At 52.0% G+C, this 27,838-nt stretch overlaps 1 protein-coding gene across 3 annotated transcripts; it reads left to right on the plus strand.

Annotated features, from left to right (window-relative positions):
- Positions 1 to 912: 912 nt before the first annotated feature.
- Positions 913 to 27,646, plus strand: CABP1 (calcium binding protein 1; the record flags this gene model as incomplete). Of its 3 annotated transcripts, XM_082324702.1 has the most annotated exons (7): positions 14,037 to 14,081; positions 18,768 to 18,944; positions 22,618 to 22,648; positions 23,323 to 23,466; positions 24,750 to 24,859; positions 25,271 to 25,418; positions 27,218 to 27,646. In XM_082324702.1, 7 exons carry the CDS (start codon positions 14,037 to 14,039, stop codon positions 27,241 to 27,243), a joined length of 681 nt encoding a protein of 226 aa, XP_082180828.1. In that variant the 3' UTR covers positions 27,244 to 27,646. The 3 variants fall into 3 exon arrangements, with proteins under 3 accessions (XP_082180827.1, XP_082180828.1, XP_082180829.1); XM_082324701.1 differs by lacking the exons at positions 14,037 to 14,081; positions 18,768 to 18,944 and adding an exon at positions 913 to 1,512; XM_082324703.1 differs by lacking the exon at positions 18,768 to 18,944.
- Positions 27,647 to 27,838: the final 192 nt, after the last annotated feature.

Raw genomic sequence — 27,838 nt, forward strand, 5'->3', positions numbered from 1 at the left:
ACCTGTGTTTGATTACAAAGACGCTAAGTGATCGGCTTTTTAGGTACAAACTCCCTCATTTTGATGTCCTTTAGCGACCTGCCCTAACAAAGCCTCTGTGGCCGTTTGGAAGGCTGGATCCCAGCTTCCCCCGCGGGCTGTCGGGCAGGCTGGCCGCCCAGCCTCCTCTCCTGAACTTTGGGAAGGCTGGGATTTGGATCAAGGCTTTGAATCCTCTCAGTTGTAACGCTAAGACCTAGAGGTGCTGCCCTGCAGAGCCGGGATCCACCGTGCTCCCGTTTCGGCAGGCCGAGCGCCCCGGCGGGCCCCGGGCCCCGCACCGCGCTGGCTGCCGGTGCCGGCGCGCAGGGACCGTCCGAGGGCCGGTCCCCCGCGGGGCAGCGGGGCTCGCCCTCCCGGCTCTGCCCCCGGAGGCACCGAGCTCCGGCCCTGGGAGACGCGGAAGCCCCGGCGGTCAGGCCTCCCGCCGCCGCCGCCGGGGGCGATGCTCCCGCGGCTCCGTCCCGCCGCCGCGCCGCGGCCCTGCCGTCCCCCTCCCCGCCGCGCCCGGGGCCGCCGGGCCCTGCCCGCCCGCCGCGCTGCGGGAGCGCCGCCCGCCGCCGCCGCCCGCACCCCCTCGGCGGCGCCGCTCGGCTGCCGGCGCGCCCCGGCCTGAGCCGGCCCCTGGCGGGGGGAGGCCCCGGCTCACCTGGAGAGGCGGCGGCGGCGCGGGGGGGAGCCCCGGCGGGGGGAACGGTGCCCGCCAGCCCCCGCCGGAGCGCCCCTTCCGCGGCCTTTGTCTGCGCTGTCACATGGGCCGCGGTGCGGGATTTAAGCGGGTCTCCGCAGGACATGCCGTGAGCGGCGCGCCGCAGCCCTGCCCGCAGCGGCAGCGCTCCGCCCGGCCGGGGATGCGGCTCTAGCGGCCCCGCGATGAGCGGCTCCTCCATGGCGAAGAGCGAGTCCCGCACTTCGCTGCTGAAGGCGGCGGGGAGCCGGAGGGCGGCGGGCGCCCAGCCCCAGCCCCGCGGCAGCCGCGCCCGGGACGGCGGAGGACGCGGCGGGCCGGCGGGGAGGGAGCAGAGCCCGGAGCCGCTCCCCGGGGAGCCCAGCGCCCGCAGGCCGCTCTGCCACCCGGGCGCCCGGGAGGACGGGGCTCGGGGCGCGGGGAGGCTGTCACATGGACGGGGGGAGAGCCAGCCCGAGCCGGCGGAAGGAGGTCCGAGGCGAGGCAGCGGCAAGGAAGCGGCGCGGACATCCAGGCACGGCCGCCTCCCGCCGCACGGCAGCCACGGTCACCCCCAGGACCAGCATCAGCTCTCAGACAGGGATGGGGAGGAGGCAGAGGAGGACTTTTTCTTCGGTCACAGGCAGAGGTCCAGCAGAGAGTCCCTGAAGCTCTCGGAAGGCGCCTCACCTCTGTCCAAATCCAGCAGCAAGTACTCCACCAAGTCCAGCGGCAGCGATCGGTCGGTGGAAGCGGACCCCCTTTTCCACCAGCTGCACCCCATGCTCAGCTCGGTTTTTGGCCAGGTAAGGGGCAAAGCGCCTCTCGGCCCCCCCCGCCTCCCCCCGCCTGCCCTCCGCGCCCCCTCCTCCTGCCCGCTGGCGGCCGGACCTCCGGCTCCCCGCTCCGGAGCCGCTCCGGAGCCGCTCCGGCGCCCGCCGCTGTAAACGCACTGCTCCCTGGCCGCCCCTGCCGAACTTCTCCCGGCGCTGCGGCACCGCCGGGGCGCTGCGGGGCCGGCCCCGAGGAGGGCTCCGCGGCGGGGAGGGGGCGCGGGTCGGAGCCGCCCGCAGCCCCCGGCCCCCGCCCGCCCCGCCGGCCGCTGCGGGGGGCTCTCGGCGGCGCTGGCGGGAGAAGGGCCGGCGCTTTCCCTGTCGCCGGGGGAAGTTGTGGCTCTGCCTGCTGAGGGCGAGAGTCAGAGAAGCGGATTTTTAAAATGTATTTACTTATTAGATTCCATCTCTCTGGCTCCCCGCCTTGCTTTGCTGTATTTGTTTACATCTCCTTATGGTACATTTCTGTACAATCAGCATATGAATCATTTCTGATGGCAGAAGCTGTCAGGAGAAGGTAGTGGGGAGGACGACAAAAAAAAATCCTGACCCAATTCCGAAGCCTTCCCAGTCACTATGTTAGGATGGAACAGATGCTTTCGGTGTTTGCAAGCTCTTTCGGTACAAAGCTGTCGCTTTTAGCTGCTGCTGGTAGTGAAATTACCCAACAGGGCTACCCTCTAAAAATGAAAAGGCAGAGGGAGACTGGCTCGAAATTTTCTTTTAGAGCCATTTAGGGATGTTACTGGGAGATGTAAGCTCCGGCAAGATTAATGTAACTGCAGTCTCCCAGAAGCGCAATTATAGGTGTAAGCCAGTAGCCTGGGCAGCTCAGTTCCAGCCCTGGAAGTGATCAGTTAAACCAGAATTATGATTTGTGGGGTTTGTTGTCGTTGGGTCTTTTTCTTTTTAAAGCAGGTTTGGGAGGCTTTGCAGGGTGCCCGTGCAAATTAAGATTGTGGGGAGAATGAGAAGAATTTTTGTAATTGGGTGGAAGGAGGCGATACACCCGTATCTGTTTAATCTGCTGTCGGGAAGTGTTGTCTACTTCTGTTTGTCTTGACTTCTCCAGAGAAAAATCAAACCGCATCTGTTCTCCTCAACAATCCTGCATCCTCACTGACAGTCTGTTATTTATGAGCGTTACGCTTGTGTTTAACTCAGAACGGGTATTACCCTCCCTGCGCCAATGGTGTACCAGAAGAACAGATTAAAATTTTGGAGTAGCGATAAGGAACGGCCTGGTGAGCGGCTTGGTGCTCAACCGGGTTACAAAAAGCAATATTCCAGCCCCAGGCTTTGAAATCTGGGGGCTCAGCTCTGACTTGTGCTGTCCCTGTAGTTTTGAGGAAAGTGAAGATGTATCTGAGAACAGATTTTAAGTCTACGGAGCTGCGTGTCCCCAAAGTGTCAGAAATACAAACAAGTCCATGCCAGGGCTCCCACTCACAGCAGGCTCTCTGGGTTTGAACTCAGTGCTTGTCTGAACGGCATCTTTATTTTGCCTGCTTTGCTGCTTGCTTTCCACTGTCATAAGACGCTTCCGAAAGCCGTAAACTTAGCAAAATTTCATTGCAGTGTTGAGCAATGTCCCTTACAGGAAAGAGACGGGTACGATTCCAGTTTTCATCCTTCCACGGGGTACATTGCACCAGTGCTTACAAACAAACACCAACACCTTTCTTTTAGAGCATAATATTATTTATTCCCATTTCTCTCTGTATTCAGCTCTCACTTGCTTTGTTTGAAGTAACTATGAGAGAACGACCATCTAGTGGAGATTTTAGGACTGGCTTTTAGGAGTGGGCTGTACAGGGGATTTGTGGATACAAGAAGGGGAACTGTAATGGGGGATACGCAAAGAGCTGGTTACAGGAGGAGAGATGTGAAGATTTTTTTGTAGTGATATCAAAATCCTGGGATGAATAAAGGCCTGAGGAAAAGAACTGTGGAAATTCTGTCATGGAACTGAATGATGGAAATTTTGTTTCTGTGAGTGAAGAAACAAACGCTAAGCATTGCGTAAAAATGTGAGTGATGCTTTGAGACAGGCAGGGACTTAAACCTGCAGGAGCCCAAGCCTGGGCTGAGGCAGGGCCGCAGGTACAGAAGTGCCCAGGATTGCAGTACAAGGCTGCAGGTGCTGTAACACCAGGCTGCTCCACATTGTAATGAGAAGAGAGCAACAGCTCGGCAGACAATTTATTTAATGCAAGAACTTCTCTCCAGCCCACTGTGAAACAGCTAAAACAGTAATTTTGCAGTACGTAGAAGGAGAGGAGCAGAGTGATGCATATCTGCAGCAGCAGAGCACTGTGGTCCAGCAGCACCGGTATATCTTGTCCCAGCTCTACAGATGTGGAACATCACCCTGTTCCACGGTGGTGCAGTGATGTGGTCGCAGATGCAGCCACTACAGTGGTACAGTCAGATACGCAGAAAAGATTGCAGGGATGACTTCACGGAGGATGTCATGATTGCAGTAACGGCAAAAAGGAGCAGCCCAGGACTACGGGGTTGTGTCTGAGGGAGGCAGATTTGTAGCTGTGCAGAAAAAAAGACGGAGTGAAGGCAGAAGTGCCGTGTTTATATAACCAGCACAGCAATATAGTGCACTGTGGGTGTGTACTCCAGGAGAATGCTAAGATACTGCCAGGATACAGGATGCAGTGATATTTTATTAATTAGGCTCATGCTATATTGGTGCAGTGATGTTCTAATATAATAAAGCAATAATACTCTTCTAGGGCATTTTACCATTTTGTAATTGAGTGGTTCGTGAATTAACAAATGTAGGGTAGTGCAATGATGTATTAGTATAAGCCAGGATGTCATCTTAGTCTAATGACATGTTTGCACGCTGGACCGGCGAGGCAGCTGCAGAAAAGCGCTCTGCTGTGGAGTTTATAGCGGGTTAGCATGCAGTGCCGCACAGCACCGAGTGCCTGGAGAGCACAGCACTGACAGCGCGGCGGTGTGGTAACGCAATCCCGTGGCAGAACAGAGATGTGATACTGGTGCCATGAGGTAGGAGTTTGGCAGTGCACGCGCGTGATAATTGTGTAGTGTTGTAGCCTGACAGAAGAGTTTAGCAGTCTAATGATGTAGTAATACAATATTCCAGACGGGAGCTATTCTATACAGCAGTGATTACTTCTGGTGTGATATTAGCAAAGGGCCGCGCTGATCTGACAGCACCATCCCGCTGTAGCAGAAGGCAGCGAGCGAGATGTTACCTCCGTGCCGCAGTTTCGGAAGCACGGCTGTGAGTTAGCACGAGGGCAACGCCACAGGCTGACACGGCGACAGAAGCGCAGCGTGAGTACGGGCCGGTTGTACTCCGCGTGTGAGAGCGGGGCAGCAGTGCTTTAAAGCGGCCCCGCGGCAGCAGGAGCTCAGTGCGGTGCGAGCGCGGTGCGGTGACTCACGGGTGTAGTTGGCAAGAGATGCATGTGTGAGAATGCAGCAAAGTGGGAAAGTGGCAAGAAAAGGGAGCGTGGGGAGGGCGTTTCATAAAATTTTGGCCCGGTAGCAGGATAGTGTTGGAGTGTCCAAGTGGTAAAGGAGCGTCGCGGAGCAAAAAGGAGCACGCTGTCAGCCCTGCAGAGCAGTATAGCATGATGGTCCTATAGCGTGGCTACAGGACACAGTTTAGCAACAGTGCAGTAGCGAGCAGTCGCACGTCCGTAACAGCAGCGGGGCAGTGATTCCCTGATTCCCTGGGCAGCCGGGATGGCGGTGAGGTGGCAGCCTGGCAGCAGGACGGAGTTCATTAACGTGACAACAGCAGCACAGAGACTGGGACGGCAGTGCAGTGGCAGCAGGGACCGCGATACAACAGTTTTGTGGCAGGAGGACTCCCGGGGCAGCGGCGATGCGGCAGCTTGGCACCGGGCTTGCGGCACAGCGCCGTACGGGTACTGCGGCACAGAAACCCCCCAGTTCTCCGTGCTTCATTCCTCCCGTGCCACAGCGTTGGCCTAGCTGGCACCTTTAAGAAGAGCTTTTTCCGGACCTTTGCTATGCAATATTAATTTGCAAGTGATCCTGCCATGTGAGACCTGACCGTTTGCAGAGCCGTTTAGCTTTCACACCCTGCCTGCCTGTTAAATTTTTCAGTGAAGTGATTCCCCAACAGTTTTCTGTCAATTGCCTCTGGTAGCATGGGGAGCAGAGGGGTCAAACAACGCGTAGGGAATCATTAAATATTTACAGGCTTCTGCTGTTAGCACTGTGGCCAAAGGGGCTTTTGTGTTTCTATTTGTACAGGGAGTTAAAAGCCTCTCCTACCTGCACCGTCTCCCATTCCTGCTTTAATGTCAGCGTCCACATTACCATTAAAATAGGGGAGGAATCTTTCTGCATTTCCTCTATCGGTTTCCTTTCCTTCTCCTGCTCTATCTTCCTTTACTCACGGGCTTTAGTTCTTCTTAACAGGTCTTAATGGACCTTACAGCAAACCGGGATGACAGAAGTGGCCCTGTTTCGGGGCGGCTGCCTGTGTGGGAACCAGGTGTCAAGAGTGTTCTCCTCTAAACCAGCCGGGAGCGGGTAGGGAAAAAGCGCCTTGTCCAGCCTCTCGCCCTTCTGGCCTCCTCATCTGCAGGATGACCAGTGGCTTCGGCTCCGCCAGCGGAGAGCTGGTGAGCCCCGGCCAGCCCGGCCAAGGGCTAGTGGTTAATGGTTCAGAAATGGAAGTTTTCAGTTGCCCCCGTGTATTAGCGAGGGAGGCCGCAGCGCTGCGGGCTGTGCTGGAGCGGTGACGCCAGCGACGGGAGCTTTCGGGCGTCGTGCTGTGGGATGGAGAAGGTGAAGGTGAAGGTGAAGGGTTCGTGCCGTGCTGTAAGGCAGGGTCAGGGCTCCAGGCAGAGCGAGGGCGGTCTGGGACGGCTGCTCATTTACCATGTCACATCGGCACAGTAATTTGGGGTGAACAGCCGCCTTCTGGCTGACAATGACCAACCGCCGTAGCCATGCTGATCCCAGTACGTAGCCTTAGCTCGCTGGTGCGGAGCATGGGTGCGCAGGTTGGGAGGGGAAAAAACCAGAAGGGGCACCGTATCCTCCCCCGACGTTTGCTCCTCTTTTTACGGCACCCCTGAAGGCCTGTTCCGGCCCCAGGCGGGTCCTCGAAGGGCGCGGCGAGGGACGGGTGTCCCGGGGGCAGGGGACGCTGCTGCAGCCGGTGGCGCGCCCCGAGCCGCAGCCCTGCCCGGCCGGGTGCTGAGGCGGCCGGGCCCGCCGGGGCTCCCCGGGAAAGGCCGCTGCGGGCGCCAGCTCACCCCGCTTCTCTCCGCCGCGGGGCTCCCCCGGGGCAGCGGCGGCTCGGCCTGGTGCGGCCCCGGCCCCGGCCCCGGCCCCGGCCCCGGCCCGTCCGGTCCCGCCGCGCTCGGCGGCCCCAGGGCGCCCCCTGCTGCGGGCGGCGCTGCCCTGCCCGGCCCGGCCCGGCCCGGCCCGGCCGCCTCCTCCCCCGGGGCCCCGGAGCGGGCTCGCCCTGCGCACCCCGGGCCTGCCCGTGCCGCCGGGGCTTGGCCGCTGCCCGGGCCGCCCGTGGGCGCGTCAGGCCCGGGGAGAGCCCCCTGGCTCCCCGGGTGGAGGCGAGAGCTGATGGCCGGGCGCGTATTCGCAGGGGTCCGGGTACCTGCCTGCGGCTCCTGCGGCCTCCGTGCTTCCATCCCCGCATGTGTTGACACAGCCCGTGCCCATGCATGTCGCCTGACATAAAAAGCCTTCGTCTGCACGTCTTGCCTGCATACACACAGCCCGTACGCGTGCAGCCTCTGCTAAACCTTCTCTGTGGCTGTGCAACCATCTCTCTACATGCGTATGCATTCCTGTGCTTAAAAACGATCGGCGTATGCGTACAACCCTGCCTGCTGACACCCCCCATACCTCCTAAGGTACGTCTCATGTTTTCTATGTGTAATGGACACAGACACAGAAAAACATTGTTCCACTTGAGCACGTCCACTCAGCTCCCCCCTTGCTCAGCTTGGAGGAAAATTTATCACATTTATTGCTTGTAAAGAGCTTGAGGGATGGGAGCCAGACGTACAGAATCACTGAGGGGCAATGGATAAGCTTCCTGCCTGCAGTGGGCCTGCCAGCAAACATTAATCTTTGTCAGTGATTTACTTTTTAAAACAAATCTGTTTTAAAAGGATATGGAAAGACATCAAAATAAAACCAAGCTAAAAGAACATTCATTAAATATTCCGTTCATGAAATATACAGCAGCATGATCTAATGCACTGAAATACACAAACCTTCTGGTTAGATTCAACTTATCTTTTGAGAGAAGAAAATCTTTTAATAATAAATTAATCATCATTTAAATTAGTCCACTGTGCATTCCATCAACCTATACCGCCTTGATGTTCGTTTCATGCAATGCTGCGTTTGAACAAGGTGTCAGGGAGGAGTTTAGCTTTAGATGTAGTGGCTGGGCTGCAGGTTTGTCAGCTGAATTAGCTGTGGTTCTTTGTAGCATCGCAGCTTCAGTAACCGTTTTTCCCTGATGAGTCCATGAGTGGTATTGATTTCCAATAACAAGCAGCTATATGGTGTGCATCCAGTAAAAGACGCCTAGCTAACTTTGGGCTCCCTTTCAATAATCCTCTGACATTCCTGTGACCTTAGAGAGCAACAGCAGTGCCCATGAACTTGAGTAATCCTCCAATTTCAATCAAAAGCCCCACTTAGAAATAAAGACGAACAGCCGTCCTAGCTTGTATGGTCATATTTAGGTTTTTTAGTAGCTTTCTGCACCAGCATAAGACCATGAACTCAATACTGTCTATGAATGAAGTCATTAGCAATATTCTAATATTTCTGCCACCCATTCCTCCCCTGGAGTACTTTGCACCCTGCACCCATCTTTGGAAAGAATATATAGCATTGCTTCATCCCACACAGATGAAATACATTCTCTGCTCTTGGAAGGAAACAGCAACCGTGTAACGTTGTGAGGCATCGTGTCACAGCGGTTGAAGGCAGGAAGCCGAAAACCGCCAGCAACCCCTTGCGTCCTGCTGAAATGACGCAGAAAGGGCCTGGGTAGTTTGTGTTGAGATACAGCGAGAGAGCTCATACTGGGATGTGCAGTTTGGTCCTTCTAAAGGTGCTGCCAGATCCTTACTCAAAAGAGACGTGAGGCAGCCCTCAGTTCTATAGTGGCGTATCTCGTGTAATGCTACAGGGTAGGTTTGGAGCATTTGGGTAGTACTGGTTCCCAGGCTCCTGCTCGCCTGGTAATCAGCCACGCTTTCTGTAGCACCTCGGTGTGCCAGCCAAATACTGACCCCCTGTCCCTTCTACTTCGAAAGAGGTGAGGGAGCCAGGGCAGAATTAGCTGCTTTTGCAGTAGTCCCAGGCAGACAGAGAGGGATTCACGATTCGCATGTTCCTGAGCAAAGGGAAGGGACCACCTAAGGTTTGTTTTAAGCAATCTTTGTACTGCGTGTGCATGGCAAATTGTCACAGCAGCTTCTGGGCTGTCAAGCTTGTACTTGTCTTTTTGTAGCCCATTGATGATCTTGAAAGCAGAAAATATCCACAACACATTGTGCTCTGGCCAACACATCTCCTGTGCAGGGACTTGGAAGCTGGGCTAGTGCAAAATACGTGGACCAGATCTGCATGGAAGGTGTCAGGAGATGGCACGTTCCCATCTCTTTTCATCTAACGCAGCATAAAGCTAGCTAATTACAGGCAAAGCTGTTCTAAACAGAAGTTGACAGTCCAGACTTTGTTACCTTGAGAGGGATGGAAAATACCCTTGGTCTTTTTAATAACCTTTCTGTTGTTCGCAATTGAATATGATCCAGTCGCTCTAATGGAGGAGAATATTATGCACAGCATGAGTCAGCAACACTTTCTTCCTGGAACAGCTGACAGCAAAGAAAGTTCCCAAACTCTCTGCAGAAATATTCCTCCCCCCAGATGAGGATCTGGACTGCACCCACCAGTACCTGCTGGTGCCTCCCCTTGAGGTCGACCCGTACTTGTCTGGCTGGAATATGGAGCCATCCAAGGTTCATTTGAGGTTAGAAGACACAACACAATGTGCAGCAAAAGCACTCGGGAGCCTGACGCAGGAGAAGAGCGGGAAGCCAGTCGCAGAAGTTCGGAGTGGCAGTGCGTGTTCCAGCCGTCGGGAGCTTTGAAATGAGGCCCCCGACAGCACTGGCAAGGGGAGGATGTTAACAGCTCCAAATGCTTAGGCTCTTCTGAGGTCATCCAGCAAACAAGTCTGGGTTGTTTCTTGTAAAATACAGATCTATAGGCACCAGCTAAAGGGTGGCTGGGAGCCGATTTGAAAGCTACTAATCAATATGTGCATTCTCCACTCTGTGACGGGAAAAAATAGATCAAAAATTCTTGCCCTGTTAGGATAAATTAAATAAGGTGGCCTATTTTGAAATACTAAATCTTCAAAGCATGCAATGGGCTCTTAGGTAAAACTACGGAATTCAGTGAAAAGATGCTAGGAATGAGTTTTCCCTGCTTTACTGTGTGCTCCCCTCAGAGATTACCCCCTACCCACTGACATCGCCCTGCTGCAGTGTCCGTGTTGTGTTGAGGACGACCATCTGATATAATGTTCCAGCAAGTGAAAGACCGCGCACTGAAGCGGGCCTGGCATCCGAACAGTCTCCCTGTACAAATCCATACTTCCACTGGCATTTTTTGCCAAGCAAAGCTGCAGTCTGATAAGCAATCCCAAGTTTTGGATTGACTTTTGTTCTTTCTGTTGTGATTGTTGGATATTTGCTGCCACTGGACAAAGTTTCTGGCAAGTGATTAGCTCTGGTGGGATCCAGCATTTTCCTACGGAATGAGCATTTCTGCCAAAGGTGCCAGCCCGAAGCCCAGCACTGCTGCTTTTTATGAAGAATCCAGACATATTAAACCACCTAAATCACTCCCTGTTCAATGCCAAGTCACCCGGCCTCCTCCCTGCTCTGCGCTCAGGTCAGTCAATGTGCCAGTCCCTTCCTTCCCGCGAGCCGAGACCTCGCTCTGTGCCAAACCACATCCACTGGGGTCTCCGCTCTCCACCTTGGGCCTCAGGGGAGAGGAAGGGATGCGGGCGCAGAGGCAAGACTGGCATTTCACAAAGATCCTACCGATTTTTAGAAAGTTTACAACAGAGCCCCAGACCTTAAAAGAACAGTGTGATTGCCACAAAGAACAGTGTGGGAAAACCAGTATACATGCATGTGCAGCCCTCCCACTCGCATACTGACTACCCCAGATATAGGCATACCCACAGATCAGCACCTACACACAAATGTTTTTGACACACTTATTCTCAGCATCCTGTTCTCTTACAGCAGCCTCAGTTGGAGGAAGGGAGAAAATATGTTCTTTCTAACCTAATCTTCTAATGACCTTTCTGCCAACTCCACTTCCCTGCCTATCTCTAAGCTGCCTGTGGTGGGGATGGGAACAAGATCCCAATGCAGAGAGTGATTTTCCTCCTCAGAGGTCAGCAGGGTCTGTCTGCTAGATTGTGATGTGCTGCCCATTTGCTCTTAAGAGATTCAGGATAAATAAGGAGATAAGAAAATTGTTTACGAATGCGTCTCTTGGGCCTCTTGCAGCTCTGCCAGAGTTCTTGAGGAGTCGAAGGACTGTGACTGTGCTGCAAACCTGGTGCAAGTGGGCTCCCATCGCCTCTTCCCTCCCTGGACTGCGAACTCCCTGCCAAGCCTGGCAGCAGGTCTCAGCCCGCTCCCTCTGCCCCGCACGTTTCCCGCAGCTGCCTGCGACTGCAGGGAAGAAAGGCAGGAGAGCAGGCAAACGCAGCAGCGTGCTGTGGTGGCTGGCTCCAAATGCTCTGGTACAAGCTAATATTTAGAGGGTGACCATCTCAACTTTTGTTGAGAGGCTTTTAGAGCTCTGTAAGGCACGCTCAACGGCTGTCTTCTGAAGCTGTCCCGTGGCAGTCTGGGCTGTGATGGATTCTCTTGGCAGGAGATGCCCGACTCCCTTGCTCCGCTCCCTCTCTCCGGGAGGATGCGGGAGATGGGCACTTCTCAATTGCAGGGCGTTCCTGGCCTCCGCGCTGCCTGTCAAGGGGAGATTCATTAGCGGCAGGGAGGCGATTCTCTCTCCTCTCTGCTCTGGAATTGGAGTCGTTTGTCTCGGGAAGGAGCCCAGGCGCCTCGCTCGCTGTGTGGCAGGTTCTGCTCAAGGGAGACAAGCACTTCGTCAATAAACAAGGAGCCTGGGGAATGGCTCCGGCTGACAGAGGACATTATTAACGACGGGCACTTTGGCCGAGGGTAGATCAGCCTCCCATTAGCTGCCTTAAGAGGGGAAAGAGAAACAGAGCTAAAGATGGCAGCCTTGAGAGGAGCTGGGAGTTTCAGCATCCTCCTGCAAAGTCCCCCACTGCGAGGCCCAGGGCTGGCGCAGCCCCAGGGAGTGACCGTAGATTTCCCCAGCGTCAGGGGTCTTCGAACTGTGACAGCAGGAGACAGGCCCGGCTCAGGAACAGTTTCTCTTCCCAGCCCACCACGGCTGGGCTCTGCTATGGAGGTCTTCCAGACCAGACTTCCCCATCCCCTCTCTCCCTCTCTCAGTCTGCCCTGGGTACAAAAGGTGTCTTCCAGTCTCTGCTACGGCAGCTTCTTGCTTTGGAGGGCCTGTGGACCTTTGTGCAGCTCCCTCCCAGGCCATGCAGTGAAGAAGGCATTGAAGGGATCTGAGAGGAGGCTGTTCCACTGCCTTCGCTCTTGGGAAGCGGTTGGTGCAAGAAACACCATCCCGCATGGCCGTGCACTTCTGGCTGCGACTGGAACTGGGGAAGCTGTTGACTCTTGTCATGGTTGGACTCCTAAACTCATCTCCTCAGGTGGTAGAAGCCTCTAAGCTCTAAAGCAAGTGTTGATTCACCTTATAATCATACTTGATTTGCCACAGCACCATCAGGGCAGAAGCAGAGAAATCCCTGCTTTGTTGTGACATTGATAGTTCATCCTTCTCTGTCCTACAGCCCTAGAGCTGCCGGGAGAGTGAGTCCTTGGCTCCTGCACAAAAAAGCATGTGGTGCAAGTCCTCGGCCCGTGGGTTAGGTCTTTGTAGAGCCTTTTGTTTGGAACCACACTCACAAAGAAAGTTGTGAAATCTTTCAGCTGAACACCTGAGTGTCCAACCAGCCTGCTGCATAGACCGGGTGTAGGATCAATGTCGTCTTGCTCTTTGCAGTTCTTGAAGGAGGTAGCTCTTCATGCCATGGCTTCTTATCACTGCAGAGCTGCAGCTGTGGTGGCTTCATAGCTAAGGGTGCCTTCGCTGTCCTGCTCAGATCCTGTTGCCTGGGTGTGATGGTGAGTTTTTTATGCAATTTAAGTCTCTTTTCAAACCGAATGCTCTTATGCTCAGCCTGAGATCAGAGGCAAATGTACTGGGGACTCATCCCTTTTCGTTCAGAGATTATTCTGTTACCACAACAGGCCTAAAGTCCAGAGTTCAGAGCTGGCTCTAGGTTTAGGAGCCTCTTATTTATTCCAGGACTTGGGTGCTTGGAAATGGAACGGATGGATCTGACGTCCAAATTCTTTGCTTCACCTTATCTAGCGTGGGGCTGTTCAGATTTGGGATTGAGGTGTGAGCCCATCTGTGGCAGACTTGTGCAGGTAAACCGCCAGTTGATTTCTACTTGCAGAAAGCTGGAAAAGCTTTACTGCAAGACTGGCTCAAGGTCTCTCCCTTGTGGTTAAAAATTACTGTCCCGGGGCTGAGAGTGTTGTAGGGTCCCTGGACCGCCGCCTCCAGGCTTGCTTCCACCGCGGCAGGAAAAGAATGAGGGACTTCTAGGTCTGCTGGTGTTCATAAGCTGAAAGAGGTCCCACCCAGATAAATGGTCCGTTTCTGCTCCGAAATGAGCTCCGGACTCTGCTGCAAGCCCCTAAGTGGATTGCCTTCTGGGCAGCCTAGCTCTCTGGTGATTGAAAAGCCGAGAGGAGTTAGAAGGGGGGTGGGTAGGGATGCGATGTTCAGAGGCTGTGCGGACCCAAACTAGCTGGATTCACTGAACTCATCACTGAAATCACTTCTTGCGGTGCCTCTCTGTTTTAATTCTCCCTGAATCAGCCCTCTCCCATGAGTGAAACAATCTTGCCTGCAGATTGAGGGGGGTGGGAGGGATTTGAACATTAATCTGATGTAGATTATACATCCGCCTCCCTCTCTCTCCCCTTCTCACTCTCTCTCTCTCCCTCTCTCTCCCTCTCTTTCTGTCTGTTTCTCTCCCCTCCCTCTCCTTCCTGCTTCATCTCTTCAAGAAAGTGAACATAAAGTAAAAACACGGAGAGAGAGAGGCAGAGAGAGAAAAAGCTCCCTGAAGAGGGAAGCCCCAGCAGCCAGTAGCTGTTTGGATTTGCCTGGCGCTGCCTTTCTTGCTTTGCTCCCAAGGAGTACCTTTAATGGGATCAATTGCTCCAGTTCCTTTATAACCAAGTCCACCGGAAAGGCAGACTCAACATATTATGGGCAACTGTGTGAAGTCTCCACTGAGAAACCTCTCAAAAAAGGTATGTTCCCTGAATCAAAGCGCGTTGTGCGTTTCCAGCCCTGCTTCTTGGGATGGGTGACGTCGTGGACAGATGGGAACGGGAGGTGGGAGAAACGCAGAGATGCGTACGAAGGGTTCAGCTCTCTTCACCAGTCTTTTTTTGTAAGAGCTGCTCGTGCAAGTGCAGCCGTTGGAGCCGGGGATGCTGGGTGCCACAGCATGTGTGTAAATAAACGTGTGTGTATGCATGCGCGTGAGTAGGCTTGTGTCCTGCTCCCCGTGGGTGTGCATAGCTGTCCTCCGGCTGCGTGCAAGGTTGTGCTTGCCGATGTGCACAGTATGCTGGCCCACACCTGTACGGGCATCTTAATGTATGTGTATACGTGTGAGTTTGTGTGCGTGTGTGCATGTGCTTCAGTCGAGAGGCGTCTGCGTGAGTCTGGTCGTGTGGCGCTTCTGTAGGGACGTATATTTATGTACACGTGAACGGGCACGTATCTGTGTGTGTTCCTGTTGGTGCGTAAGAGTGCGCACACCTAATGAGCCCATCCGAAGGATGCGTGTGCCCTTAGCTCTTTATGTCCCTGCGTACGCATCCTGAGGTGCGTGAGCAAGCGTGCGATGATGTTGTGAGTGTATAGGTGGGGAATTTGTGTGTGTCACACACGTATCCCTGCTCGGATGGCGCTCTGTGTGTGTGTACCTGCTAGCGGCTGTCCTCACAGAACTCTGTATGTAGACACGCGTGTATTTTTACGTATATCCATCCTTGCGTATGCGCACATCTAGTTTTGTTGGTATGTGTTTGGGTACAGAAGCATGTTTTTCTCTGTGATCTGTTTGTCCATGCCTCTGTGAGTGCATACACAGGGCCCTGGCTGCATGTTCATGCATCGTGTTGCACGTCAGCATGGCCCATGTGTCTACATGCTTGGGCCCAGCTGGACTTCATCTGCGAGCTGCCCTGTGTATCTGTTAGGCTTCAACCCACGGTCTGCTCTGTGCTGAGGTTTTACAGTGATCCCAGGACTAATTTAGATTCAGGAACGATTCTGCTGTTAGGGACTAGATTGAAATGGGAATGACATGCCCCAGAAATATTTCTTGTTTGACTGAGGTAGGTCTTGCAGCACTGTGTACCTGTCAGCTGCACGGTTCTCACTTAGCATTGCTGCACATCTAATAACTCAGCAAAAAGCTATGCAGTTCACTCCTCATAAATGAAAAAGTTACGCTAAGCATCCAAAGTACTGCAGTGAGGAGCTACCTCTGTGGAGCCCTTGCCGACGATGAAATGCCACTGCCATCAGGATGCTCCACCCAGGAGACCTTGCCACCCGGGAAAGCTCCTCTGGCAGGGAGCTGTTGGGGAGAGGACCTCCCTAGCAGGGAATTTCTTCTGGCCGGAGATTTGCCTCTTCTGTGTAGAAACACAGTTTGTTTGTTATCTCGGCTGCTGTAAACAAAGCCAGTAATGGCACAGTGCTGCTGTGGGGCAGCTGGGATACGCGAGGAGGGAATTCATCACCAAGCTGTTAGGCTGTGCTGAGACCAGTCCCCGGGTCAGGGTGACCTTCAGGGAGAGGCAGAAGTAGTTGAGGTTTACCCGAATGTTGCACATGTGAAAAAAACAACTTGGTTGCTTGTAGGTCACCTCCAACTTGCAATAAAAGGAGTTGGCTGCAGCTGTGCTCAGCGTGATCAAGGCGATTGCAATTAAAGTCTGACGTGTGGCCAGGCTGCTTGAATCAAAATGGATTCAAGAACTTATAAGCTCTGTGTCATCAGTCTTTTAGGTCATTTATGCTTTCCTTCCTAAAAGCTCCTTCGAATAATGCACTTTGTGCCTAGCTAGAAGGCCTGGGATGGCACGACTAACGAGAGAAAGTTGCAAAGCTGAATTAGAGAATTTCTCAGACGTTGCTCCAGCTAGCCTCGGGCACTCATCCTGACTGGTCCTGGGGCTCTGCCGTTCTTTTGATCATGACACACATGATTCTAGTGGAGACTTTGCAGATCAGGCTTAACATTGCACAACTTCACTTGGCTGTTTTATGATCCCGGTCTTCTTTTTTCTCAGATTTGGGCAAACTCATTTTGCTGACATGGTAAAGAGGGAGGACTGTAGACAACGTGTGTGAAAGCTGCTCTTGGGTGACAGACTGATCTCTGGAATACATGTTTTCAACCCAAAATTTGGGAGTCAGTCCCAGGCACCGGCTGGCTTGGTCTGGGACGGGCTGATGCAGGGGTACCTTGCCCGTTTTGGTGGCAGCGCTCAGGCTTTGTCTCCGCGTCTGTTGTCAGCAGCTTCACTTTCCCACTGTCACAGTGTCCCCGCGGTGATCCCGGCGGCCAGCCTGCCTGCCTTTCCCTCCGAGAGCCAGGATGAGGAGGCCCCTCTGGGCTTGCCGCTCCGCAAAGTCCCTCTGACACGCAGGCAGGGAAACGAGGTGAATCCTGCTGTGCTTCTGCTGTGCAGAAAGGGAAAGCTTTGGTATCCGGGGCGCTCGCTTCGCCACCCTTCACCATCACTGCAGCCTCCTCTAAATCAGCCCGGTCTCTTCCCCCTCCACAATCTGCTGGTCTGACACAGCCGAGGGCCGGGCTCAGCCAGGAAGGGTAGTGGTCCTTTGCTTGGGGAAGGGACAGGGGAAGCCTGAGCTCCCCAGTCCTGTCCTTGCACTTTCCTTGTCGTGCACGCTGCTGTTTCCCCTGTAACGGGCAGCTGACGTTGCTTTGCCCTGTACCCGTATCACGGCTCCCTTTCTGGCTCTGCCAGGACGTAGGAGGAACGTGGTGGAGGGAACTTGTGGGGACACTTGCAGGAGAAACCTGGGGGGCTGCTGGCAGAGGGAACATCGAATGCCATAAATCCTGCCTGCAGCGGCAGAGCGGGGCAGGGATCCCCTGTCGGGGTATTGCTGAGACGTGCACCTTGTCGTCCTGGCACTGCGTCGGGTTGTCTGGCCAGGAGCCCTGGTGGCTCTTGGCAACTGTTTCATCAAATTGGCAATCTCTGTCCGCACAGGAAAGTGATGGGATGACCGTTCTCTGGTACTGCTCTGTGGCTTGGTAGTAAACCCTACTGGCTGGAAGGGTCAACAGACAAGGATTCGGGGCTGTGGGGCCTTAGGTCTTGCACATGGCTTCACTGGATGAAACACAGAACTGATGTGGGCTATTTTAAGTGATTCATATTATTTGGTATATTAAACTGAAAAATGTGCCAGGAAATAAAGCTGATATAATTTTGAAAATACATTGCACTGATATCACGAAACTCTGCAGTTCGACACAGATGCCTTGACATTTAGCTGAGCTAGTAGTATGCCATTTGTGGACGGATGCTCATCTTTCAGGTTGTTAAGGACAAGTGTCCTATGTGTCAGATTTAATCAGAGACAGATTTCTTCCTCATCCATGACTGCAATGAAAATGCTTTTCTGCTTCATCGTTTTCTTTCTCCGTGGCTTGCTTTTTGAGTTGTTTTTGTTTTGATGCTTGATATTCACATGACATTATACGTGAGCAGATTGGTGTAAGACTGTGTACAAAAATGCGAACTACAAACCATGTGTGCAATATAATAGCACACGGCAGACACAGCAAGTAGATACAATAGACTCGGACCAGTGTGAATGGGGCGTGTGTGTGTGTATCTGGTCTTTTAGCCTGAAGCAGCACCTCAGGCTTTAAGGAAGGGGTTAATAGAGACAATGACAATTGACAGAGCTGCTCTGATCACCCCTGGGAACACTGGCTGTAAAAGTAGAATAATTCCTGAAGAGGAATCTGATGTATGATTAATGTTTATTCTATAAAACCAAGGGTCCTGTGGGTTGTGCTGGCTTTTTATAGCTGCATGGGAATATCAGGATAAGAGTTTTCTTGCAGAGCCAGGGAAATGCATTTCTATAAAAGGAAAGCAGTGCCTCCTTATAAAATCCAGTGCTGGATTCTGTTCTGGAGCCCTGGCTTAGCAGGACGTGTGCGCTTAGGAAAACGTGCAAAGGCAAACAGACGAAAATGTTGTGCCCGTGTCTGATCTCCACTTTGGGACTGTCAGTAATTAGAAAAGGCCAGTGCAGTAACTGCTGGAGACCCTGAGGATGTAACTAATTAGAAGTGGCATGGGGAGTGTGAGCCTGCAGTTGGCAGAGCCACCTCATGCTGTAACCGGCCTTCTAATAATATTACAAAGCGTGTGATGCCGTGTTGCTGAAGTGTAACGCGGAGCCTAACGCAGGGTCTTTGTGCAGGCTCTGCCTGGTCTCCTGGGGATGCCCTCTGCCAGCAGCTTCGCCCTGGGCACGGGCTGGCACATGTGCTGTCAGGCTGGGGCCTGCTGGTCCTTTGCAGCTCATTCAAGGGATCGTTAACTCGGGGGCGGATAGCGGGAGCGTGGCCCTTTGGGCTGTGTCTGGGTAGATGTGAGCAGTGCTGAGAGTCTGATGTCATTTCAAAGCGAAATTCTCCCGGTTGGTCGTACTTCTATCAGCTTTTGAAAGTGAACTCCCGGACTTACTGCTTCTGTACAAATCCTAATAGACCGTTGGGGGGGACACAGCGTGGACCAGATGAAGGAAATTTAGCAATAATGTCTCTGTGAGGTGGTTCAGTAAAACTTCAGAGAACGGCTGGGCGAGACGGGGAGGTAACATCCTCTGTTGTGTTGTTTGCTTGCTGCTGGTTGGCTGGGAAGATCCGCCATGAGGAGAAGACGTGCTATAAGGCTGTCCAGACGAGCGAAGAGGGGCCGTCGGCTTGCGAGTACCAGGGTCCGCTCATGGTGCTGGCCCAGAACTGCGCCGTCATGCACAACCTGCTGGGGCCAGCATGCATCTTCCTGAGGAAGGGCTTCGCAGAAAACAGGCTGCCTGTACGTAAGTTACACCCAGCCGGGCGAGACACGCACAAAGCCGTGTGGACGCGAGCCGGGGATGCGGAGCTGCCCGTGTGCTCCGTCTGTGTGGAGCTCTGTAACCCCCAACCCTGGGTCTCTAGCATCCCGGCTCCAGCTCCAAGTGCAAATACAATCACAGGCAAATGTCTAACCTGAAGGATGTGCAGAGATAGCCCCGTGCATAAACAGCGAGAAAGGAGGGTTCTAAAAATGCAGCTATGGAAGATAGATCCAAGCCTACGCTCAAGTAGGCATAATCGTACGGACTCAGGAGAAGGACTTAGGACTTCAGGACGTACGTAATCATATGGACTCAGGAGGAGTCCAGTGTTCAAAGCTGTTATTCCAGCAAGACATTGACATTCCTAGAGGCTCAGATTAGCATTTAAGGCCTCAATAGCCACTTAAATGCAAATCAGGGCATCCATATTGGGAACAAGCTGTCCCACAGAGATGCCCGTGTTTGATACAGTTCCTATCAGCTCACAGCGAGCACACTAGTACCAGCAGAAATAAGCACGCATCTGCCTCCTCACAGATACCCAAACACAATCTCTTACACGCTATCATACACAGCCCGACACTGCAGCAATCCCAGCCAAAGAAACCAAAGAACATCAGTCTGTCCTCATATTTGCAAATAGTGCCAGACTACCAAATGCTATTACTCATACGCACACAGATAAATAGCAAAAATACACGCATCCATCTCCAGTCACACCTGTCTGTAACTGTGTGTTCATATGCATCTAATGTATGCATGTATATACAAAAAATAAAAAGATGTGTTCGTATGTAAATTCAAATGTATACACCTGGACATGTTAAATATACAGAAATACTCACCCCAGTATTGTATCTTTACAAGAAGTAAAACATATTTTTGCACATAAACATTTGATTCCTACAATAACATGAATTTAAAGACGTATGCAAACATATTATTAACATGCTTTTTATGGATACGTATGAGTCAATGTGTGCATTGTCAGATATTCACCCAGTGCATTCCGTATTTTTCTGGTGAAACAAAGCTCACCCCAGTTACCTGAGAGTCAGAGCTTTCTTGCCTCTGTAAGAAATCTCTGTCTTACTCGTGTTAATATGGTTATTACAGCTGTAGGAGACACCTAGATCTTCATCTCTGAAACCTCTTCTTCAACCAACAACCCAAAAAAGAGTCATTATTTGTCATTATTGCTCAAATAGCTTTTGTTCTTCCTAACCTTCAGCCACTAAGGGATCACCTATTCCTTGGGCCAATTCCCTAAAACACAAACCAGTATTCTCACACAAGCACACGTGCACAGAGCTACCCGACATAGGAGACAGGTCCAGCTCCCTAGCGGAAGGCTCACAGCTGGGCAGGTATCCATCCTGTTCAGGCCCTGGAAACTCACAGTACCATAAGAAGTTTCCAAAATAGCATTAGCGATGTCTCTAACTACCCTGATGTAGAATAAGTGCATCTGATAAACAGCTTTACTTTTACTGACTGTCTAGACCAACAGGATTTATTGTGCATAGAAGAGAAATAAATGAGGGTAAGACCATTACGTATAACGGACTCTCTGAGGGTCACCTCTGCTCATATCTAGGATCTAAACTCTCTGAACAGTTTTGTTCCTCTTTCCATATGTTCTCCAAAAGCTTTAGAGTGATTCAGCCCATTTCTTCCCAAGCAATTTTCCTCCTTTATCATTTTAGGGGATCTTCTTTCAAATTTAAAACAGAAAACCTCTTCATGACGTTAGCTATCACTTGAGTCAGATTTTTGGAGGGACGTAAACCCTCCCCCTCCTTTTGCTTTCGCAGTCTGTGGCTCTCTGATGGTGGAATCTGCATGTGCAAAGATATGCTCAGAGCCCTGCAAACGCAAATGCCTTGGTGTGCAAAATTAGAGCCAGTGCCGAAGCCCCCATTTCCGACATGTGTCAGTCATGTCGGTCGCACCGTGGTCTTCAGTGAGCGAGGAGGAGGATGGTCTTGCGATGACTGTGCTGGAGGGAGGCCTGGGTCCTACCCCAGCCGCTCTCACAAGGCAGCAGTTACCGCGGGTGAGTCACGGCACCCTTTGCACCGTGGCGGTGGTAATCGTACCCCTGCATCTGCTGCCGCGCCGAGCCGGCTGTCGGCACACAGCAGTATCTCCAGGGATTAATGTTTGCGAACTCTGGAAGGAGGCGCACAAGGTGTTGGTACTGATCATGGGTGGTTTTCATCTGCTATTTTATCGAAGGCAGGAGGGCAATAATGCCTCCCACATCCGGCCTAATGACTTGGAATTGTTTTATTACTTGGTGTTGATGAAAGCAGAACAAATGGGATGACATGTTTGAAAATACCAGGTCTGTGAAGGATGAAACGGCAGAGCCAGCGCGCTCCGACAGTTCCATCCAGCACAGAGATGCCTCTGGGAAGGTTATGAGTGGCAAGCTGGTCATTTCTCTGGCACAGCCCACTTTTGCACAGACGTAAACCAGTGTGTGTCCTAGTTTGCGATGCACTCTGAGCAGCTGCCGTTAGAGTTTCCAGAGGAGCCTGCGGTTAAATAGCAAAGGATCATCCTTCTCAAACTGGTCAAGGGCACCATCTCCAGGGATGTGTGGTGAGGCTGGAGGACACCTGGAAGGCAAGGAGAAACTCCCCACGGTTGAGGGGAAAAGCCGAGAGTGAGACGACAAAAGAGATCGCGTTTCTGTGTTCCCAAATTCTCAGATGTTTTGGATTTGCCTGGGAGCCATGAGAGGAATTAGAAAGGGCATTTAAACCAGAAAGCAGTGCATTTCCATGCTCATCTCTTCTTCCTGGTGCAGTGTTGGAATTTTCCTATACTCTTTTATATCCTCCCCCTTCTTCCAAGAAATTCAAATTGGATGTTTGAAGTTGCAGTGTTTCCAGAACATGGTGAATCCTTGTCCTGTTTTGTTTGTAGATGACCTTGATGATGTATATGTTGTGTGTCTGCCTTCACGCCTGGTTTCAAAATGCTTGTATACGGAGCTGAGGCTGGGGGGAAGGGGGAAGTTCCTGCCTTTTTGTGGGGACTGACCGCAGGAGACGGCACTGGGACGTTGGCTGTAAGAGAGCTCGTGGCTGCCGCTGTCCTGCCAGAAGGACAGGGATCAAGCAGTGATCCAAGCGGATGATGGTAGAGACCTGCTGGTTCCAGGGACTGCTTCCAGCTGTTTTGATCTGGCTGTGTCAGCGGGAGCTGCAGTAGGAGATACAATCAGAGCTCTAGAGGAGGTCATAACTGCTGCAGGGACAGTCTCTCCTCCAGGACTTGGCGCTGGGGAATGATGTAGGAGCTTCGTGAAGGTGCTCATAGTACCATCAAGTGGGGAGGCCACACGTGTTGCTGCGCTTGCCCAGGTCTCTTCTATTTTGGGGAGCACCCGTCATCCCCCTGTCCAGCAGATGAGAGGGAGGGGGCTTCCACAGAAGAGCGTGCAGGCTAACAGCCCTCCTATTGGGGAGGAGAGCTGGGAAGCCTTGCTAGGTAGATGGTATTAAACATGTCATCACCTTCTTGTTTCTTCTCTCACTTTCTGGCTTGTCCCAGAACTGTTTGCACCAACAAGTACTGTTCTGAAACTATGTTTGTGGCAAGCAAACGGTTTTAACACAGTATGTTCTCTTTTTGCAGGATAGAGAACTGCGTCCGGAAGAAATTGAAGGTAAAATTTGTCGCTCCTTCTGTGTCACCTTTCTCCCTGCCCAGTGAAAACCTACTGGCTGGTCCTTCCAGGTTGGACCCCATGGGGTAAAATAATTTGGGGCAAATCAAGGGAATTGATTACTGGAATAATTTCTGGTAACCCCAGCAAAAGAAATAATACATAAAACTGCAAGGGTGCTGACTGTGAAGGAATTTGCATCCATTCCAGCTTCTTCAGGGTGGGAGGATAAGTACAGTAATGGGATATTGGCTGTCAGGGAACTGCTGTCCACTCCAGCTCCCACGGAAAGTGCTGTAGAGCGTGATACAGTAGTATGGCTCCAGGGAAGCTGTTTTACCTGCTAATCCCTACAGTGAGGGCTGTATAATATAGTGCAGGGGTAAAAATTGGGAAGTTTCAGTTTCTTCAGGGAATGCAGTTCAGCAATGATCAGTTTGTGACACTGGTAGTCCAAGCAAGCTTTCCTGTAAGAAATGGGTCAGCAGTGTTGCTGATAGAGGAGCTTAACATTGCTCCAGCCATTGCCTCTTTGCAGGGAGATCTGCTGGGAAAACACGGAGTATCTTAGGGAGTCTGGCCTCATCAAGTGCTGCTGATTCTGGGGAGCTTTCTTGGAAAAGGCATTTCAGCTGTCACTGACAATATTGTTCTTTTTGGATCCACTCCCACAGAACTGAGAGAAGCCTTTAAGGAGTTTGATAAAGACAAGGATGGGTTTATTAACTGCAGGGACCTGGGGAACTGCATGCGAACCATGGGCTACATGCCTACTGAGATGGAGCTAATAGAGCTCTCCCAGCAGATCAACATGAACCGTGAGTAATATCCACCTAGCTGTACCTCCCTGGTGCTGCTCTGCCCTGCATCATTGCCTCAGGCTCTCTCAGTCTCCTGCTGTCTCTTTTCCTTTGGATTTCCTCCCCCTCTCCTTTTGGTTCTCATTTTCACTCCCTATCATCTCTCCCATTTGTTTGTGGTCCCCAGCAGTTGATGCCTTTGTTTTTTGCTTATCAAAGGGACTGCATGGACTGTGCTGTATGGGAACAGTGAGTGGAAGCGTTGTCCTTTGTGCTTATGCTGTCAGGTATAAAACTGCCCTTGATGTGGGCAGTTAGACATCGGTGCACAGGTTGTGGGTGTTGTCATATTGAAGCCGTTGTCAGATGATGTCAGACTGAAGAAACAGCCTGGGAAGATGGAGACGCTTTGGTCAGATGGGTGATGGATGGGCTGTGCGCTCTGCGGTGGTTGGTTGCGGATCTGCTGCGTGCCTGGGGATGGGCTGCGAGTGAGCTGTGCTGGCAGCGTCAGATGGGGGCATCTGCTGGAGTCGTGGAAAAACGTGGCAAATGCGTCTGGTTCGCTGTGGCTGTGTTTGTGCCCCTCGTCTTTCACCATCATTTTTTGTCGCCTCTTGTCTGCGGCACTGCAGGGTATTACCCTCAGCCGGGTTGGAAAAAGGATATTTAGTGCATGTTATTTCTGACACATGATGGGGTAAAAAGGACAAGTTACTTGGTCACAAGGGAAGGAAAACAGCTGTGACAAATGCAACCAGTCACACACAAAAGCAGCTGCTAACCCTGGCACACAAGCGCTTAGAAATTTGAAAGTGTTACTGCCAGCTTTCAGATAGGGGACAAACAAGCAAAAGGACTAACAGGACGAATAAACAGTTGGATATACATTAGCCACTGCTAATGGAGCAAGACTCCACCGCTGCTGCAGGGCACTGCCCAGGCGATGCAGACACATCCTGCTGTGCCCTTGCCGTACCCTTTGGCACAGGCGCAGCAGAGGGTTGCTGTAAGCACTAGAGTGATCAAGCCTCTCGTACCTAGTACGTGATGCCATGAGGATGTGACGGTCCATGGCAGCCTAGGAGGGAATAGCTGGGGCTCATTCTGCCTAGCCCACAATCCACAAAACAGAAAGACAGTGTAAAACTACCTCTGCTTTTCCTTCCACTGTCCTGCACCTTCTGTGCTTTGCTTCCTGGAGAACCAAGCCCTCTCTGGGGCACACAGAAGTGCAAAGTGAGTGCTGGGCTTGGCTAATGTATGGAGTTCTTACACGCGATCTTTCATCTTGTCCCAAGTGGGTGGCCATGTGGATTTTGAAGATTTTGTTGAGCTGATGGGACCAAAGCTGCTAGCAGAAACTGCAGACATGATTGGTGTAAAAGAGCTCCGCGATGCCTTCAGAGAGGTGAGTGCTCCCTACCGCGTGCCCCCCAGAGAGGTGAGCAGCAGGAGACAGGAGAGAGAGAAGACCCACTGGGGAAGAGAAGAGGAGGAGGAGGAGAGAGCAGCACAGTGGAAGACAGAGACAGAGCCAAGCCAGGCATGAAACAAGGGAGGAGCAGAGAAAGTCACTAAGATAAGGGAACCCTTGAGGCAAGGAAGAGGAAACTGGTGCAGACACAGCAGTTGCGAGGGGTTTCTGAGGAGAGAAGACAGACTGGATCCAAAAGGCACCCAAAGGAGGAAAAGGAGGGACACGAAAGCAAGGCAGGAAAAATAGGGCACTCAGGAGCAGGCCAATACAAAATCCAACCCAGAGCAAGATCCATTTCCGTTAACTGTATTTCCCCTGCTGGTATTTTTCATGTACTTGCAGTTTGACACCAACGGTGATGGGGAGATCAGCACCAGTGAGCTGCGAGAAGCCATGAAGAAGCTTCTAGGGCAGCAGGTGGGCCATCGGGATATTGAAGAGATCATCCGGGACGTGGATCTGAACGGAGATGGGCGTGTTGATTTTGAAGGTGAGAAGGGATGAACGCTCCCTGTCCATCTGCTCTGGTGCGAGTCGGAGTTTCAGCTCAGAGGCGGAAGCGGAAGGGAAGATTTGCATGCTCAGGGCCCAGGTATCTGAATTATGGAGAAAAAAATCAAACCATTTTTTTTTCCTAGTCAGCTGAGGAAGATGGAGAACATTGGCCCACACAGGGAATTCCTCAGCTGAAGCACTCATTTGTGTGAGTGAAGCACATCTCTTGCTGCATCGCGGTTTCAATTGGGTCTCCATAACTCTAGCATGGTAAGAGAGAGGCCCCGTCACAGAGCAGCAGATTCTGATGCGCACATGTTGTGCCAGCCTTCTTTTTATGGGGCATTTTCCTTTCTGTTAAATCTATTGCAGGAGCTGTGAGGAGGCCAGATTGGTTTGGAGAACGCATTGCACCTTCCATTTCCCCTGGCTCACCTTGTTATCTGGGTTTCTAGAAAATTTGTTTCTGTGCCTTTATGCCAGAAGATGGTCACATGCCAGATGTGCTCACTAGGACTGCAGATATCTGATCTAGAGCTGTCATGTTAAATCCCAGAGATAATTCATTTCTTCTCCCACTTTTCGTGCCAGAAAGACTTGGAAAAATAAGAGTGGTTAGGCTACTATCCTAGCCATTAGCCATGCCAGGAGCAATATTAATAGAGCTCAGGGTTTCTGGCAAGGGAAGCAGTTGATATCGGACAGCTAAGCGGATATAAGAGCTGGAAGGTGTGAGAGCATGGCAAGCTGCTTGTTTTCCTAGTGCAAATCCAGATGTCCCTTTGCAGTAAGGGTGAAGCACGGAACTACAGAATTAAAATAAAATTGATGTAATTTTTTTGGCTCAGAGGCATTCCTGGGTCTCCTGCATGACGAGGAGTCTCAGTCCTCAGGATGACTGAAGCTTCTGAGGCCTTTGAAAATGCTAAAAAACTAGAAGTGTCTCCCTAGAAAGTATCCGGTAGCTGCAGTTGTTCTAATGCACTGGCTGATTACATGACAGTAGCTCTCCTTGTTTCCCACAGTTAAATTATGTTAGACAGCTAAAATACATGAAATGCTATCCCAGTATCATTTTCTCTGTGAGTTACTGCTTGAGTTGTCAAAGGACAGCTCCATCAATGGAAAAGAAGAAGTCAAGGGGTAATTTCCACTACCCTCCTCTTTGCAGAGTTATTAGTTCCTCGGCAATTCAAGTGCAGAATGAAAACACGTTTATATTTGATGGCATTTACACTCAATTTGAACAATTGTAATTGACTTCACAAGCTGCAGGGTGGTGAAGAAATAGATCCAGGGTATCCTTACAGTTGACCTGTATCTTTAAAAACAAGAAGTCCATCAAAGTAAACTTTTCTCTACAAAAATGCTGGTACCTACCAAAACACTGGTGCTTTCCCACACTGGTGTCTCTCTGAAGTGGCAAGCTTACTAAGAAATCATACTGTGCTCCCAAGCCCATAAATCAAGGTTCCCTGAAGTTACAGTGAAGGGAGACGACACTTGCCATAGTGTTTCACAAGGAGTTCCTTGTGCAAACAAGGCTGTACACTGGCTGGGAAGGAGTCCGAGGCAACGAATTGCCCCGCTAGTGGGATCCTGTCGCCATATCTAATGCAAGGATTAAAGCCCGCTTCGTGTGAGCTCTCCAGGGCCGGTCACGGAGCGGCACAGACCTGCGGGCAGTGTGCGGACTCTCGGTTTCACCCTGGCTGCATGCGATTTCCAGGGAGTGAGAGCTGGGTTGGGGACCGTGCCTTCTCCTTCAGGGCTGTCTTTTCTTGTTGGTTGCAGAGTTTGTTCGCATGATGTCCCGTTGAAGGTTATTCTCAGCTAAAGAAGAATCAGCACCTTAGAGAGGGCAGAAGAGGACCTAGATGGAGCATCTAGCCCCGATGTTCCCACATGAAGGTTTATCGGCTGGCTGCAATTGGGACATTGCAAGATGACCTGCTGCTCCTCCCTCATGGTGGTCCCCATGCCCCTCCACCCTTTCACACTGTGAAAGACTTGCAACTTCCTACAACTGGAACCATTCCTTGGAGATGATTGCAGGAAACTGCAGAGCCAGGACTTGCCATGATGCTTTCATGGGATATTTGCAACTTTAGACTCCTCCTCCCCAGCTTTATTCTCCCACCAGCTGCTGCAAAGCAAGAGCAGGAGAAATCCTCTTGGCTTGGTGGACGAGAGCAAAGCCATTGGGACTGGTGGCAGCCTCAGGGCGTGCTCTGCACTTCTTGGTTTCCCTTGGTGAACCGTGTCTGTGTTTGCTGTCTGTGTGTGTGTGTCTATCTGTGTGGAGTTATTTATGCTTCCCCGGCACATATTCGCATCTCCTGTGGTTATGTTTACCAAGAGTTAATTCAAATACATGTCTTGCGGGGGGAAAGCGATAAATATGCACGATGAAAT

The sequence above is a fragment of the Platalea leucorodia genome (genome assembly GCF_965183815.1).
Source record: "Platalea leucorodia genome assembly, chromosome: 12".
Lineage (NCBI taxonomy): Eukaryota > Metazoa > Chordata > Aves > Pelecaniformes > Threskiornithidae > Platalea > Platalea leucorodia.